The 18,060-nt window shown below is 48.3% G+C and overlaps 1 protein-coding gene across 1 annotated transcript in view; it reads right to left on the bottom strand.

Annotated features, from left to right (window-relative positions):
• Window positions 1-16,817, bottom strand: part of Ostm1 (osteoclastogenesis associated transmembrane protein 1) — a 30,744-nt gene extending 13,927 nt beyond the window's left edge. Inside the window, exons 1-2 of the mRNA XM_032888786.1 lie at window positions 16,336-16,817; window positions 7,321-7,435 (exon numbers count right to left, since the gene is read on the bottom strand). Coding sequence (XP_032744677.1) covers window positions 7,321-7,435; window positions 16,336-16,749 — 529 coding nt within the window. The 5' untranslated portion in view covers window positions 16,750-16,817. The remainder of the gene's footprint in view (window positions 1-7,320; window positions 7,436-16,335) is intronic.
• Between the last annotated feature and the right edge of the window lie 1,243 nt (window positions 16,818-18,060).

The raw sequence follows: 18,060 nt of genomic DNA, 5'->3' as shown, positions 1-18,060 counted from the left end.
GGCACGAAGAGGGAAGTTGAGAGGGTAAAAGAAAGAGAGATAGAGACAGAGACAGAGAGACAGAGAGAGACAGAGAGACAGAGACAGAGAGACAGAGACAGAGAGACAGAGACAGAGAGAGACAGAGAGACAGAGACAGAGAGAGACAGAGACAGACAGACAGAGACAGAGAGACAGAGAGACAGAGGCAGAGAGAGACAGAGAGACAGAGATAGACAGAGGCAGAGTCAAAGAAACAGAGAGAGGGAGACAGAGAGAGACAGAGACAGAGACAGAGTAGAGACTGAGTGGAGAAGGGGGAGAAGGGAGTGGGGGGGGAGGGGTGAGAGGACAGAGCGGGAGCAAGAAGGGAAGAGCAAGAGAGCCATCCCTGCTGCTTTAAAAATGAGTTTTATATTGTCACATCCGGTTGTGTCTGGTGTCGCTATGGATTCAAATGCTGCCTCCCCCCAGGATCTGGTTGTCTCCAACAAACTGACCCTCATCTTTACCAAGTGCAAACCTTGCTCCCCAATTTAAAACTATTAGTGAAATAAAAATGGCTACAGCCAATTACTGGGGAGAAGAGAGAGGTAGAGTTTGAGTTACTGGGGTTATAGGTGGGGGGGAGGGGCAGGCACAGAGAGAAAGGGAGGGAGGAGACAGGGAACAGGAGGTCTCTGTTAGACAAGATAAACCAGGAGCACATGCCCACGTGAAATGGGCCCTGAGAAGAGGCTGGCGGAGTAGAAATGACCTGGGAAGACGCCAACACAAGTGTCTGGGGAGCAGAGTTGGGAAGGAACAGTCTAGAGAATAGAAATATAGATTAGGGGGAATCCCCCAGTAGTTGTGCAAAGCCAAATACATAAATCACAGTCTAAGTCTCGTTCATTTAGAAGCTACACGGGGACAGGAATAACTCACTTGTTTTACAGCACCCCTGTGAGCCCATCTAAGGTAGGAGGATACAAGTTATGCCTGGGAGGCTGAGACAGGAGGTTTGTGAGCCCAACCCAGGGCCAGCCTGAGACACACACTACAGTTACGGGTTGTCTAGAGAGAAAGCGTACACTCCCAGAGGCTTGTGGCACGGCTGAGAGGGGAAGGGTTCCAGCCTCTAAGCCTGCAGACCTGAGGTGGATTCCCAGGGGCCCACATAACAAGAGAACTAACCTCACGGAGTACAAAGATCACCACTTTCCGAAAAGCTGAGCACGCTTCAGAAAATAAGAATTAACAGTGAGACTGTGGTAATTGAGTTTAGAAATACAAAAACTATGTTTAAAATCAGACAAATGAGTCCCTCGCCACATAGATAACACAAGAGAGAGACAGAGAGGAGGAGGAGGAGGAGGAGGAGGAGGAGGAGGAGGAGGAGGAAGAAAGAAGAAGAAGAAGAAGAAGAAGAAGAAGAAGAAGAAGAAGAAGAAGAAGAAGAAGAAGAAGAAGAAGAAGAGAATTCTATTATTGAATAAACCAAAACAGAAGAGTGAAATTTAATGAGTTCAGTCTCTTAAAACTCTTTTAATTCCATTTAAAAATCCAACACAGAAATCATGATTAAAACAATGAATCCTATTTAAAATAAGATTAAAACAGTGAAGGAAATCATGTTTTTTAGTGCAGAATCTTGGGAAAGAAAGCATTTGGTCCCTCTGACTTCATCTAACATAAAAATGTCATAATTGGAACATTCTGGGCGCTTCTAGGTTTTGTAGAGAGTTTTGAGTGGGAATTAAATGCAGAAAGTCCAAAGCAGGTGAATTTACCTCCTCTGAATGAAGGTCAGAACCAAAGAGACTGAAGGCATCCTTTTCTGTCCCCAAAGCTGACCTACCCCCTCCCAAAAACACATCCGAACTTTTTGCTCTTTTGTCCGGCTTGTTAATTGATTCTAATTAGGAGATGGTAATCTCTTGAACAACTCTTGTCTAACAGTTTAGTGGTCCGTTCCTCAGAAGAGCAGTCAAAGCGATGCTTTCAAGATACAATGGCTCAGACAACAAAAGTGGACACAACTACAATTCCAGGCCCAGGGAGGTGGGACGGGAAGACCAGAAGTTCAAGGCCAGCTGGGAATACATGGAGAGTTTGACTCCAGGCAGTGGACTACGTGAAACACTGTCTCAAAAAATTCAAATTGTTTTACATCCCATTTAGGAACTGGAGATTCAGCTGGTAAGAACACTGGCTTCGAGCTAAAGAGATGACTCAGCGGTTAAGAGCACTGACTGCTCTTCTAGAGGTCATGAGTTCAATTCCTAGCAACCACATGGTGGCTCACAACCATCTGTAATGGGATCCGATGTCCTTTTCTGGTGTGTCTGAAGATAGCTACAGTGTACTCATATGAATAAAATAAATAAATAAACCTTAGAAGGAAGAAGGAGGAGGAAAAGGAGGAGGAGGAAGAGGAGGAGGAGGAGGAGGAGAAGAGGAGGAGGAGGAGGAAGAAGAGGAGGAGGAGGAGGAGGACAAGGAGGAGGAGGAGGAGGAGGAGGAGGAGGAGGAGGAGGAGGAGGAGGAGGAGAGAAGAGGAGAGGAGGAAGAGGAGAAGGAGAAAAAGAAAGGAGAAGGAGGAAGAGGAGGAGGAAGAGGAGAAGGACAAGGAGAAGAGGAGGAGGAGGAGGAAGAGGAGGAGGAGGAGAACAACACTGGTGGCTGTTCCTTCCAGAGGACCTGCCATTAAGTCCCGGCGCTCACCTGGTGGCTTACAGCCATCTGTAACTCTAGTCCCAGGAGAGCTATGCCTTCTTCTGGCCTCCTAAGGCATCAGGCGCAGTGGGAGATGTGGTGTATGTGCGTATGTGCAGGCAAAAACTCATATACATAAAATAAAAATAATTTTTAAGAGGAGTCCCATTTAAAAACCATCCTAGTGTTCTGTGTACACATGTGCACGTGTGCACGTGTGTTCAGGTGTGTGCATGTGGTGTCTTCTACCACTCTCTACCCTCTTTGTTGAAACGGTCTTTCCCACGAGCCCCAGAGCTGGCTGACTGGCTGGCCTGGCTGGTTCTTGCATCCTAGGATCCTGCTATCCCTGCCTCCCAGTGCACAGAGCCAGAGAGCCTGGTGGCTGGAGCTCTGCTCCTCATCTTTGCGCAGTAAGCACCCACTGAGCCATCCCCCAGCCTCCTACGTTGTTCTGTTCATTTGCTTGTTTGTTTGCTCACTGTTTTGAGACCTCTCATGTAGCCCAGGCTGGCCTTGATTAAATTCTCTGTATAGCTCCTTAATTAAACTCTCCTGTAGCCCAGGCTGGCCTTGATTAAACTCTCTGTGTAGCCCAGGATGACCTTGATCTTCTGATCTTCCTATCTCTACTCCCATGTGCTGGGACTGTACACGTATGTCACCATGTTCAGTTTACATGGGGCTGGAGACAGAGTCCGGGTCTTCGTGAATGTTAGGCAAGCACTCTGTAGGTTGATGTCATTATGCAGGTGAAGGCAGACAAGATAAAAAGGAGGCCTGTCATTGGATGAGAAGGAAGGGAGGAGGGAACAGAGGTTTCACAAGGGAGAGAGAGGCAGAGAGGAGGAGAGCGAGGAGGAAGGAGCTGAGAGAACATGTCGGGGAAATGTTAAGATTCCTCTCTACGTGTAGTTACAGGTTGTTATGACCATTCTTAAGGGATGAGTGGCTACAGGGTTTCGTGCTGTCTAGGTGGGCAAATTACAGCTTATCAATTGGATCAGATATTGTGTGATGTGTTCTTTCGTGTGGCGACTTAATTGAGTTCAAGAGAGTGTATGGTGGCAGGACGCACTGGCCCACCACAGAATTGGGATGTGTACGTCTGGCATGGTAACAACCTGTCCTGGGAACTAGATGGGTAGAGAGATTGCCACGGGCTCAGAGAGTCCTTGGGGGCAGTGTGGAGCCGCTGAGATATGACAAATGCCTATAATCCAATCAATCAGGAGGCTGGGAGCCCCAGGCCACCAGCCACACGCAGCCATTGCTAATGATAGCCTGGTGCTGCATCGCCTGTGGGATGAGTGGGGATCAGGTCGTCCCTAGACACATACGAAGCTCAAGGCCAGCCTGACCTACATACAAAATGTCACACACAAAACAGCAGCAACAACAAAAAGACCCCACACAACAAAGAAAAGAATGGTTCTGTCAGCTAAGCCATCTTCCCAATTTCCAGAAGGAACTAGAAGATACGAACGAGGAGACAACTGCCATTGCAGCATGGTGGACTGGCAGCGGGGAAGACCTGGAGTTAAGCAAGTTAAATGCTGAGTGGGGTTTTGGGTGTGTTTCTTGTTTCTTGTTTTGTTTTCTAGTTGGGTACAGTGACGCATGCTGTTACGTTAATTCTAGTCCCCTGATGGCTGAAACAGGAGGACACTGACTTTGAGGACAGCCTGGGCTACACATCAAATTCAAGACCAGTCTAGGGTATGTAGCAAGATCCTGTCTCAAAAAAGCCAAAGAAAACAACAAAAATTTTAGGCAAGCATGGTGTAATTCAGAACTTGGGAGGCAGAGGCCAGCCTGGTCTACAGTGAATTCCAAGCCAGCCAAGGTTACATAGTGAGAATCTGTCTCAAAAAGAATAAATCAAAAAAAAAAAAAATTGAACCGGCTGTTATAGGTTCAAATCTAAAGTATTCCTCTTATACAAGCTCATGCGAACACTTGTTCCCTGGATATTTTCTAATGCTGAAAAATATTTTTTTGTGTTCCCAAAACTCACTTCAATCATATTTACAAAAGGAATTTTCACTCAAAAAAAAGTAAAGTTTGGGGATCATGGCACCTTTAAGAGGTGGGGCCTGGCTGACAGAAGTAGGTGCCGACCTTTGAAGGTTACAGCTGAACCTGGTTCTCTGGGTCCAGTATAGTCCTCTGCAATCATGGGATGACATGTCTGCATAATGACACGTCTGCAGTCACATGATGACATGTCTGCAGTCACATGATGACATGTCTGCAGTCACATGATAACATGTCTACACTGATATGACATGTCTGCAGTTACATGATATGTCTGTAATCATGTGATGATGTCTGTCATCACATAACATGTCTGTACTAACAAGACATGTCTGTAGTCATGTGATGACATGTTTGCAGTATTAGGACATGTGTGCAGTCATGTGATGACACATCTGTACTAGCAATGACATGTCTGCAGTCACATGATGACATGTCTGCAGTCACATAACATGTCTACACTGATATGACATGTCTGCAGTTACATGATATGTCTGTAATCATGTGATAATGTCTGTCATCACATAACATGTCTGTACTAACATGACAAGTCTGCAGTCACATGATAACATGTCTACACTGACATAACATGTCTGCAGTTACATATGTCTGTAATCATGTGATGTCTGTCATCACATAACATGTCTGCACTAGCATGACATGTCTGCAGTCACATGATAACATGTCTACACTGATATGACATGTCTGCAGTTACATGATATGTCTGTAATCATGTGATGATGTCTGTTATCACATAACATGTCTGTACTAACATGACATGTCTGTAGTCATGTAATGATACATCTGCACTAGCATGACATGTCTGCAGTCATGTGAGACATGTTTGCAGTAATAGGACATGTGTGCAGTCATGTGATGACTACCACTTCACATTCTGGCTCCACAGACAAAGCCACTCACACTACTTCTTCCCTGTCCACAATGGACCCTCTTCATGGACACAACCTCTCTGCAACTATGAGCTAAGGTAAACCTTTCTGGTTGCCACTTGTTTCTGTCACGCTTTGTCACAGCAATGAGAGATGGCTAATACCTTTGCTGCTCCTTGCTGCCTTTAACTTTGCACATGTATTTTTAAAGCCCAAGGAATCATAAAACCCTCTCTTAATATCATGCTGACATCCCAAGAAGTACGGCGATATTGGCTCGTACTCATCAAAGTTCTACCTTCCTCATCTGACTTCATTTCCCTGAGGGTTTCCAGGACCCTAAAATCCCCACTTTACCCTCACGCTCTGTGCCTCTGCCCCTCTGTCTCTCTTTCTGCCCTGTCTTTCACCTCAGCTCCACCCAGTGGAACCATGCCAGCCATGAAGCCTCAGTTCAAAGGACGCTGCTGGCTGATCTCTCCTTCTGAGACCCTGTAATGTTGTTATTTACTTCTCTGAGTTATATTTGTAGTGATATCTTTCTCCCTGAGCTGTAGACAGTGGAAGGTATGGGCATAAGGACACGGTTGATGCTGAGGGAGATTTAAGGTGAAATAATAGTGTAAGTCGGGGGTGGGGATTTAGCTCAGTGGTAGAGCGCTTGCCTAGGAAGCGCAAGGCCCTGGGGCGGTCCCCAGCTCCAAAAAAAAGAACCAAAAAAAAAAAAAAAAATAGTGTAAGTCTTTCCAAAGGATACTTCAAATATGTGTTACTATTACACAAGACCATCTGATCTGCAAAGCTGGCAGAGCCCCTCCCCCTCCCCCACCCCCTCTTCCCCCTCCCCTTTCCCCTCTCCCCTCTCCTTCCCCTCCCTCTCCTCCTTTCCCTTCCCCCTCTCTTTTCCCCTCCCCCTCCCTCTCCTATCTTCCTCTCCTATCTCTCCCTCCCCCACCCCTCCCCCACTTCCTTCTTCCCCTCCCTCCCCCCTCCCTCTCTCCCCCCACCTCTCCCTCTCCCCCTCCTTCCCCCTTCCTTTCCCCATCCCCTTCTTCCCTTCCCCCTCTTCCCCCTCCCCCTCTCTCTCCTCTTTCCACCTCCCCTTCCCCCCCCCCTTCCTCCTCTCCCCTCCCCCCCTCCCTCTCCCATCTTCCTCTCCCATCTCCCTCCTCCTCCTCCCCATCCCCTTCTTCCCCCTCCCCTCTTCCCCCTTCCCCTCTCCTCTTCCCCTTCCCCCCTTCTTCCTCTTCCCCTCCCTCTCTCCTCCCTCTCTCCCCCCCACCTCCCCCCTCCCTCTACCTCCTCTTCCCCCTCTCCTCCTGTCCCTCCCCTTCCACTCACGCCTTCTCCCTCCGCCCCTCCTCTCCCTCTTATCCCCTCCCCATCTCCTCAATTAGAAATATCATAATTATCATGTTAAACAGTTATTACAGGTTCTGCTATTTTCCCCAACATAGAGATGAGGAAACTAAAGTTCCGTTCGACAAAGTTAACTGCCCCACAGCTGACATCCAGCAAATGCCCCCCTGACCTCAGAGCTCTGTGATCTGCTACACATTTCCGGCTGGCAGGAGTCACCCAGGTGACAATGACTAACACACAGCTCAAACTCAGTGACCAATGTGGTTTCGGCCATTTTAAAGTTCACCGAAATCAAATCTAAGGACGTCTGTTACTGAACCACATCAGCCGAGCGGGCACAAGCACAGAGACTCACTTGCACAGTTCGCCTCCTTCCACGTGCTGTTGAAGAACTCGGAGACCATCACAACTATCTGCATTCTGTCCGCCATCAGGAGACTTCCGGCACAGTGCTGGCTCTCAGAGGCGTTCTGCAACAGCAACAACAAAGGAAGATACAATCCGAGGATTCAGACTTTCCAGGAAAATTGTAGCCCACGAAAGCCATAAAACAGTTAAGATATTTATAAGAAACCATTAGAGATTTTGCCTGATATGATCTGGTAGTAACAGCAATAATAATAAAAATGTCAGGAAGACAAGTATCTATCTAACATGCATCCCTGCAGGGCTCCGGGTGAAGGAATAGCTTAACAGCCGAGCCGTCTCTCCAGCCCCATCTTTGCTTCTTGACTGTTTCTGTGGTCAACTTCAACTTCTTAATTCCAACTAGTGAGTGTGTCGCAATCTCTCATTTTGTATGCACGGGAAAACTTCCAGAATGCGGGTGACAAAATGTAGCAATGGTTATTTCTAGATGATGGGGAGCATGACAAATTTTATCTTCACTTTTGCTTCTCTTTCGCTGTCGAAACTTTTGTACAGTAAATATATTATTTATATAATACTTTTAATCTGTTTGTAAATGTTCCCAAACCTTTGGCTTCATCTTTGGGTAATTTTTGGTCCAGAATCTTTTCTGCGAGAAAATTCAGTAATTCTTCCACATAAACCCAAGAGTTTGTATTCAAATAGAAAAACATGTCTTCCAAAGACCATTTAATCATGAAAGAAACTCATGCTATGCAAACTAAAAACCTGAGATCCTGACATCTTGAACCTCATCTACTTCCTATCCCTGCTGCCATAAGCAGGGCCCCGAGTCCTGGGCCCTTCCTTCTTTCAAAGCCACTTAACTCCTGTTTGCAGGCAGTACAAGAATGCTGGTGTTTCGAGGACTGGGAAGTGTCAGAGAAGCCATCTATACTGTGCTTCAAGGACCTGCCTGCAAACACAGAGGCGGGGAATGACACCATGGGCTGAGAGAGACCATGGGAACAGTGGGGAGAGAACTAACCAGCCGTGCGGAGCGACGAGAATGTCACACGGATTCATCTGGGGACTCATGGCCTGTGCACATCTCACTAACGAGATGCATCTAAGAGAGCGCTTGCTTTTGTCTCTTGTTTTCTTAAATACTGTGTGTGTTTGTGTGTGTGTGTGTGTGTGTGTGTGTGTGTGAGAGAGAGAGAGAGAGAGAGAGAGAGAGAGAGAGAGAGAGAGAGAGTCAGTTCTCTCCCCGCTGTGTAGGTTCCTGGCATCGCACTAACCTAGACAAGGTGGCCCAGTTAGGAGAACAGGATCCACAAACAGGCAACAGAGTCAGGGACAGCACCCACCCTACTCCAATAAAACATTTCTGAGTTCCTTTCCTGGAACTGTTTCAGAGGAATAAGAATAAATACAAGTTCTCTGTTGTTGCGTATATGTATGTATAGATGTGAATTGTGTGTGTGTGTATGTGTGTGTGTGTGTGTGTGTGTGTGAGCAAGAGACAGAGACAGAGACAGAGAGTGATGTGCAGTTACCTGAGCATAGGCAGCTGTCTGCAGAGGCCAGCGGGCATCAGGTCCACTGCTCTATGGCTCTATGCCTTATTCTCTGAGTTAACGTCTCTCACTAAGCCTAGTACTAATCTTTGGCAGGTGAATGGCAGCCAGCAGCCCCAGCCAGTTTCCCACCTCTACTCCCTATGCCTGGGTTCCGGGTGCATGCGGTCACGCCCACTGTTTTGCATGGATGCTGAGAAGTCGAACTTTATGCCTGTACAGCAGGTCCTCTTCCCCACTAAGCCATTCGTCCCACCCCTCTTTATTCCTTGGTCCTGTTACTTATGTGGTCCTGGGGACCGCACGTGCGCTCAGCCAGCATGCAAACCTCCGGCTGCTTCTTCAACCTTGCGGTTTTTCCTTTGAGACAATCTCTGGCTAACTTCAAACTTGGGATCCTCTTCGCTCAACCTCCCAGGTCCTGGGGTTATAAGAATGCATTCCCATATCCGTCTCCTTTATTGAGTCCTTACTGGAGCTTGCCCAGGGACGAGCCTAGGTCATGACGTGATAGTCTTGGGAGCTGACCTAACTCCTAAACTGGGGCTCAATTCCGTAACCGTGGGCCCTACACTTCCTACAGTAAACGAAAGAACACACGCTCTCCTGGGATCACAGTGCCCGGCACAGTCACTGAGAAGTGGTATTCCATCCATCCGCCTTGCTGCCGACCCCAAGTGCGCTGGGAGAGTCTGTTTGAGTGGATGTGGGCACGTAGCTGCTTGGCCACTTAAAAATCACTACGGGGTCGATGAGATGGCCCTGTGGAAAAGGCAGTGCCCTCAAACCTAACAGGCAGGGTCCAAGCCCTAAGCCTCATGGTGAAAACACCGAACTGTGTCCCACAAGATGTCCTCTTTCCTCGTACATGCGTGTCCCATGACATGGGTACCCACATAGGCACACCCTATCTACAGAGATAAATACGCCTCTCTCTAACTCAACAGGCAGGTGCAACTTGTAAAAATCCTGTACTGTCGCCAGCTGTGACACGGTTCGGTTGAGGAACACACAAACGAAGCAAGCGGGAGAAAGTTGGAGAGAGTTCATGGAGAATCCAGAATTTGAACTAAGCTCCGTACTGGGTAAGGAAAGAGAACTCTAAGACGGCATAAAGCGACCACAGGGTGAAAGTGGTGTTGACGTGTGGCGTGCGGGCGCTGTTGGGAAGCAGCAGGTACGATCAGAACCCAGCGTCACTGTGGATATGTTGGCATGAGGTAGGGAAAGTCCTTAAGGGTCAAGCAAAAGAAAAGTATGTTCCCAGGGCTGGAGAGAGGCTTAGCATCTGCTGTGCCTCCAAGGGCTTGGTTCCCAGCACCCACATGGTGATATACAACAGACTGTCACTCCAGTTCTAGGGGATTTGGTATCTTCTGCTCTCCATGGGCACCAGGACTTGTAAGCAGTACAGAGTCATACATACAGGCAAAACACCCACTGCCTCAGTCAGGGCTTTACTGCTGTGAGCAGACACCATGACCTAGGCAACTCTTAAAAGAACAACATTTAATTGGGGCTGGCTTACAGGTTCAGAGGTTCAGTCCACTATCATCAAGGTGGGAGCATGGCAGCATCCCAGGCAGGCATGGTGCAGGAGGAACTGAGAGTTCTACATCTTCATCTGAAGACTGCCAGGAGAATATTGACTTCCAGGCAGCTAGGATGAGGATCTTAAAGCCACACCCACAGTGACACATCTACTCCAACAAGGCCACACCTACTCCAACAAGGCCACACCTACTCAAACAAGGCCACACCTACTCAAACAAGGCCACACCTACTCAAACAAGGCCACACCTCCCAATAGTGCTACTCCCTGGGCTGAGCATAAACAAACCATCACACTCACCCTATAAAAGTGTTTTGTGTGAAACGTGCTGTAGTGTTTTGAATTTGCTTGGCCCGGGGAGTGGTCCCAGAGTATCACACCACTCTTCCTCCCAGCTCTATAAAATAGGTAGTGTCGCCCTTCTGAACGGACAGCCTGCTTCTCCTACTGAGTGACCTCGAGTAGGGTCCTCAACCTCTGTTAGGCTCAGTCTCTTAAAGCATGGTATCTCCCTGTGTGAATCTAGGGTTTCCGTCTGGAAATCAATTCCTGTAGGACAGAAACATCACATGGTCTTTATAGTCTCAACACATAGCACAATGGTCCAAACTTACTGGTCCTTATTTATATTTTAAGATATTACTGTGCTGATCTGTCACAGTCATACCATCTGGGCAGAAGACTAGACATCAGGAAGGTAACGACTCACTGTCATCACAGCTGCACCTAAGAAGATGGATGAGGCCATCAACACAACACACACACACACAACACACACACATTCACACACACACACATACACGGACACACTGTACAACACCCCACACACCCTACACACACCCCACACACATACACCACACACACACACACACCCCACACACACACACACAAAACCCACAAACACCCCACACACACACACACACACCACACACATACACACACCCACACATACACACACACCACATACACACACACCACACACACACACACACACACACACACACACACACACACACACACACACACACACCACACACACACACACCACACACACACACACACACACACACACACACAGACAGAGGGGGGAGGGGAGACTTTTTTTTTTTTTACAATTAATCTATAACCCCCAACTCCATACCTTACTTTATAGCCATTCTGAATCTCTGCATTCCCTGCTGTGCAGATGACAGGACCCATCCTTACTCGAGAGAAGGGCCTGCCTCCTATGTGGCAAAGAAAACTTGCCTGCCTCTCCGCCACAGAGGAGAAAGAGCCCCCACTTTGTGGATGCTCTAGGTCTTATCGACTCCCCCTCTCCTAACTCCTAGCCTACTGTGTTCACCTCTGCAAGGTGTTCCTTTACCCTCCCTGCAGGAGACTCTCCATTAGTGCTTAGCAGAGTGAAGGGCATGCTTGTGGTCCAAGCTCCTAAGGATGCCGGATGCTGACACAGGAGAATCACTTGGGCCAAGCAGCTCAAGATCAACACGGATGACAGAACACACACACACACACACACACACACACACACACACACACACACACACACACACACACCACAGACACACATACACACACACATATATACACACACATGCATACACACACATACACACACATAAAAACACATATACACATACACACATATATACACATACACACTTATACACAAATCCACACCACACACACATTCATTCATGTACACATATACCACACATATATACACACATAATACAAATACATACTCCACACAGTCATACATTCACACAAATACATACATGCACACATACACACCACATATATACCCATACATATACATACACACAAATATACACCCATACACACACATACACACACATATACACCCATACATACACATACACACACATACACATGCACACATACACACACGGGGGGGGATACATATATATTACATACAAACAAAATATTTTAGTGCGTTTCCTGTCTCCCTCCGTAGGACCTCAGAAGAAGGAAGGACAGATGGGGATGAGGGGAGGGGTAAAGACACAGAAAGGAAATGGCTCCTAAGCCCCGCATTAGCATCACAACCGTGTACTGACTATTTCTCTTTCAGGGCCGCTCTTCCCACCCGTTTTCTTCCTTTGCTGTTGAACCCACTCTAACCCTGGGGTCTGCCATCAGAGCCCCTTGTGTCTTACCCTAGTGCGAATGTTGACAGTCACACTTCCAACTCCCTCAGCAGCTTCTGACCCACCTAACCTGTCTGCCCTTGTCCTCAGTCTCCCCTCTTTCCTGTGCAGTCTGCTCTGACAGGGTTCACGGCTCTGCATCCCCACCCGCTCTTTCTGTGACACAGTATCCATGACTTTGTAGGCAGGAGGGTACACAGCTGGGACCCAGAGGGCAGCTTTAAGGGAGCAGGTTCTTCCCTCCCACCTTGTGGGTTATGGGCCTGAACTCGGGTTACCGGGCCTGGCTATTGGTTGATGCCCATGGTTCTAATTACTAGAGCTTGGGGTTCGCTTTCATTTGTTCAGATTTGTTTATTTTGTTTGATGTATATAAGTGTTGCCTGCAAGCATTCATGCTCACTATTATATACAGTGCCTGCAGAGATCAGGAGAGGGCGTCAGAAGCCCTGGAAGGTTGTGAGGCACCACGTGGGTGCTGGGAATGGAAGCAGCGCCCTCTGCAGGAGCAGCCATTGCTCTTAACCCCTGAGCCATCTCTCGCCCACTGGGATCTTTTTTATTTTTTATTTAAGCCTCATAATTCCACAGCATCTACATACATCCACAGCCTCAAACACTCAAGGTTAGCATTGTTCAAGGGCATCTCGCCCATGAGAAGCCTTGTTATTTAAGTTTTTTTTTGTTGTTGTTAAAGAAAAGGCAGCTGGAAATTATGAAATTTGCAGAAAAATTGATGGAACTGAAAAATCAGGTATTAAAGTGAAATGACACATGTTCTCTCCCATGCATGCCTAGCCTTTCATGTTTACATCTGTGTGTTAGCGTGGAGGGAGTGTTGACCAGAGGCCAGGAAATCAGGAATCAGGAAGGAGCCCATACTATGGGGTACAAAAAGAAGCTAAAGGGAGGGGGTAGGGTAACAGACCACATATGATGTGAGTACAAGGGTAACACTGGGGGTGGGGGTCACAGAGGGGGGGACAACAGGGGACAAGCCATGGGGGGGAGGGGGAACAGGGTGTCATAGATGGTGGGAGGGGACAACAGAGGGGGTGAAGGGTCATAGATGGTGGGAGGAGACAACAGATGGGGGAAAGGTCATAGATGGTGGGAGGGGACAACAGGGGGAGGGGAGGAGGGGGACAATAGGGGGAAGGGGGTCATAGTGGTGGGAGGGACAACAGAGGGAAAAAGGGAGTCATAGGTGGTGGGAAGGGATAACAGAGGGGGAGGGGACCATAGTGGTGGGAGGGGACAACAGGGAGGTGTCATGGGGTAGGAGAGGACAACAGAGGGGAGGGTCATAGATGGTGGGAGGGACAACAGGAGGGGTCATAGATGGTGGGAGGGACAACAGAGAGGGGGGTCATAGATGGTGGGGGGACAACAGAGAGGGGGTCATGGTGGGAGGGGACAACAGAGATGGATGGTGGGAGGGGACAACAGAGAGGGAGGTGTCATAGTGGTAGGAGGGGACAACAGATGGTCATAGGGTGGGAGGGACAGAGAGGGTTCATAGGATCTTTCGAAGGGAACAACAGGGTCATAAGTGGTGGGAGGGGATAACAGAGGGGGAGGGGGTCATAGTGGTGGGGACAACAGAGAGGGAGGGTGTCATAGTGGTAGGAGGGGACAACAGAGGGGGGTTATAGATGGTGGGAGGGGACTAACAGAGGAGGGTCATAGATGGTGGAGGGGACAACAGGGGGGGTGGGGTCATAGATGGTGGGAGGGACAACAGAGGGGTGAGGGTCATAGATGGTGGGAGGGGACAACAGAGGGGTGAGGGTCATAGATGGTGGGAGGGGACAACAGAGGGGTGGTCATAGATGTTGGGAGGGGACAAGAGAGGGCGAGTGTCAGAGAAGGTGGGAGGGACAACAAGGGGGGGGGTCATAGTGGTAAGGGGTCAACAGAGGAGGAGGGGGAGATGGTGGTGGAGGGGACAACAGAGGTGGGGTCATAGATGGTGGGAGGGACAACAGAGGGAAAGGGGCTGGGAGGGGACAATAGATGGTGATGGTGGGAGGGGATAACAGAGAGGGGGGGTCATAGATGGTGAGAGAGGGGACAGTGGTCATAGATGGTGGGAGGGTACAGCAGAGGGGTGGTCATAGTGGTGGGAGGGGATAACAGAGAGGGAGGGTGCCACAGATTGTGGGAGGGGACAACAGAGGGGGGTCATAGATGGTGGGAGGGGACAACAGAGGAGGGAGTGTCATAGATAGTTGGAGGTGTCAATAGAGTAGTGGAGAGGAACTTGGAGGAAAGGACAAACCACAACTATTTGAGCAGATGCCAGACTGTTACTTGGTTACTTTCTTAATAATTTAAAAATAAAAACAGGGTTGGGGCTCTATTAGTAGAAAGCTGGCCTATCATGGACAAGCCTTGGGTTTCTTTCCCAGCAGGCTTGGTGCCACAGGTCTGTAATCTAGGCACCTGCGAGGGGAAAGCAGGAGGATCAAGTAATCCTCTGCTACATGGTGAGTTCAAGGCCAGTCAGGGAGACAAGAAACTTCCTCACAAATAAATACAATAATTAAATTAAAATAGATTGAAAAGGCTCCCTAGGAGTTGGGGATTTAGCTCAGTGGTAGAGCGTTTGCCTAGCAAGCGCAAGGCCCTGGGTTCGGTCCCCAGCTCCGGCAAAAAAAAAAAAAAAAGAAAAGTAAGGCTGCACAGGGCAGGAACTTAAATGTCATAGAGAAAGGAGCAAATCAGGAAAATACTGCGTGCACGCCTATTTAAACTGCCTGGAAAGTCAGCTCTTTGCACAGAGTGACTCTGGTTTTCCTTAATGGAAATGAACCACCCCATTTACAAAAAAAAAAAAAAAAAAAAAAAAAGTTTAGTGACATTAGGCTAGATTAAAGAACATCTATAGCCACGTTTCTATTTAGTCCGGTCAATTACAACTTATAAAGCTGTAACCACTTATAAACCACAGTTTTCATGGGACTACTTGGCCCCTCAGTTCAAAGAACCGTTTCCACCCCCAATCCTGGTGTCCTTGTTTTTCCTTCACCAGGCAATCCTGTGACTCTCACAGTCCTCTAATCCTTTCCTAGTTTACACAGTGCTTAGAGACAAAGACGCAAAGACGGTGTCTTCCTCTTTTTCTTCGCCTTCATTAAGTCCTTCGCATTACTTTCCAAGCGACCAAGAAAGCTCTTGAGTTACCAAGAAGAGAAGGCAGACCGTCCTAAAATTTCAACTCCCACCGACCACGAGCTATTCCTGTGTGTCAGCTTTGTGTGATCTCTCTTTATCCCCGCTTTACGGATGAGAAAACAAGCAGAGAGTGTCACTAACTTGCCCAGAGTACAAGCTGATAAACAGAATGAAACCGGACTCCTGGCCAGCAGGCTTCAGATTGCCTTACTGTGGCAAATCCCCATAACGCAACATGAAACAACTGGAATATTTTCATTTTATAGAGGAGGAAACCATAGTGTAAAAAAACAAACAAACAAACAAAAAAAAACCAACCAAGGTCACACTGCTATAAACTGGTGGCTCTGGGTATGTTCGCAGCAATGTTCCAGCAAACCTGTCCCAAGAAGATGCCGGCTTACAGCATCCAGGGAGGCAGCGTTCTAAGCCTCAAGCCCCGATGCCGCTCGCATGTTTCTGATACCCCAACTCCACAGACCGCCCAGTCTTTTCCTTACTTTCCCAGCTCCCACTCCACAGGCTACTCCTCTACCCACCCCGACGTTTCGGCTGATGTTGTCCATCTTGATTGCGACCTGTTGGAAGAGCGGGTAGCAGGTCTGGCAGAGGCGCACGGGCCGAGCGCTGCGCACCATACAGGCGGTCAGCTCGGCGCTGCTATTGGCGAAGTCCATCAGCAGCTCCCGGCATTCAGGCTCCAGATCCGGCAGGTCGGGAGGTAGCAGTGACAGCGGCCCCAGACCTCCGCCCTGCAGCAGAGACAGGGTCAAGTCCTGCACCTCCAGCAGCTGCTGCTCCGACAGCAGGTCCGCAAAGCCTGGGTGCCGACTGCTGGTGAAGGGGAGCGCGCCCAGGGCGCACCTCCACCGCAGCAGTTGCAGCAGCAGCAACGCCGGCAGCCACCGCCACGGCCACCCACCGCGCCGCGCCAGCTCCGCGTCCCCAGCCATCCCCGGGGCCGGCCGGCAGCCAGATCGCTCGCCCGGTGCTTCCGACAGCAGCCGCTTCCGGCTTCGGCCGGCGCAGGCCCCGAGTTGGGTCACGAGGTGCGTGCGTCAAGGCCCCGCCCACCTGCCTCCGGAGGCGCGCGACTGTGTGCGCGCCCGACCTGGATGTTCGCCGAGCTGCAGCGACTCCGGGGCATCCCCGGCCTCGGTCCTGCACGCTCTGCACCCTGTGGTTCCCCGCCTTCCAGGAACCTGTGGAGTTTGTTCTGGTGCTGTGCCTGTCAGGGAGATGATGTCCCGTGAGCTCCCAGAAAAACCCGGTAGTTGATGGTTTGGGCAGGTGTTCACTGGCTCTGGGTTAGTAAGTCTTTCTCATCTTCTCTGGAGAGTGATAACATCTGTTGGCAGTTGTGGTTTTGGAACTTGTGGCTTCCAGGCTTGATTGATTGATTGATTTTAATTCTCAGCTGTCTACCGGAACAGAACTTCCTGTGGCGATGAATATAGTCTGTGTCTTAGTTAATAGGGAGCCACTAGCCACAGGTAGCAGCCGAACCCTTGATACGATAATAGAACTGACTTCCAATGTCGCTTAATTTAAATGTAAAAACTGATTAGTGACAACTGTGTACGGCTCGGATCTGGGCATAGTTTTATCACTGTAAAAACCCTATCTAATACATACACTTGAACATACCCTACTAAATTTTGATTATATTTTCTATATATAATACATTATATAGGTATATAATTATACCATATATTACTTAATATAACATATTGTAACGTATATTATGTTAATATATAACATGTAATATGTGATATGTAATATATAATGTGTAGCATTTTATATATTATGATACATAATATTATAATATGTTGTAATATGTTATACAATATTGTATATTATATGATAAAGTATATGATGTGTAATATTATGATAATAAATATTTATATATTGTATATATTAATATATATAGGTATTTTTCTTTTGTGAGACAAGCCTCATGTAGCTCAGACTAGTCTCTAACACACTTGGAAGCACACGTGTGTTGTACCAGAGAAGGACCTTAAAATTCTGATCCTCTTGCCTCCCTGCTGAAAATACCAGCGTGTACCACCTCACCCCGTGTTTGTGGTGCTGGAGATCAAACCCAGGGCCTGGTGCATGCTAAGCAAGCAAGCACTCTGTCACCCCAGAGAGAGAGAGAGACAGACAGGCAGGCAGGCAGGCAGGCAGACAGAGAGATTCTCCTGGTTCTCATCACTGGTAGATGTTACTATAATAACAAATCACAAGAAAGGCTATTAATA

This window comes from Rattus rattus, chromosome 18 (genome assembly GCF_011064425.1).
Source record: "Rattus rattus isolate New Zealand chromosome 18, Rrattus_CSIRO_v1, whole genome shotgun sequence".
Classification (NCBI taxonomy): domain Eukaryota; kingdom Metazoa; phylum Chordata; class Mammalia; order Rodentia; family Muridae; genus Rattus; species Rattus rattus.
Note: the sequence above shows the minus strand (reverse complement) of the source record. Positions and strands in the feature narration are given on the sequence as shown.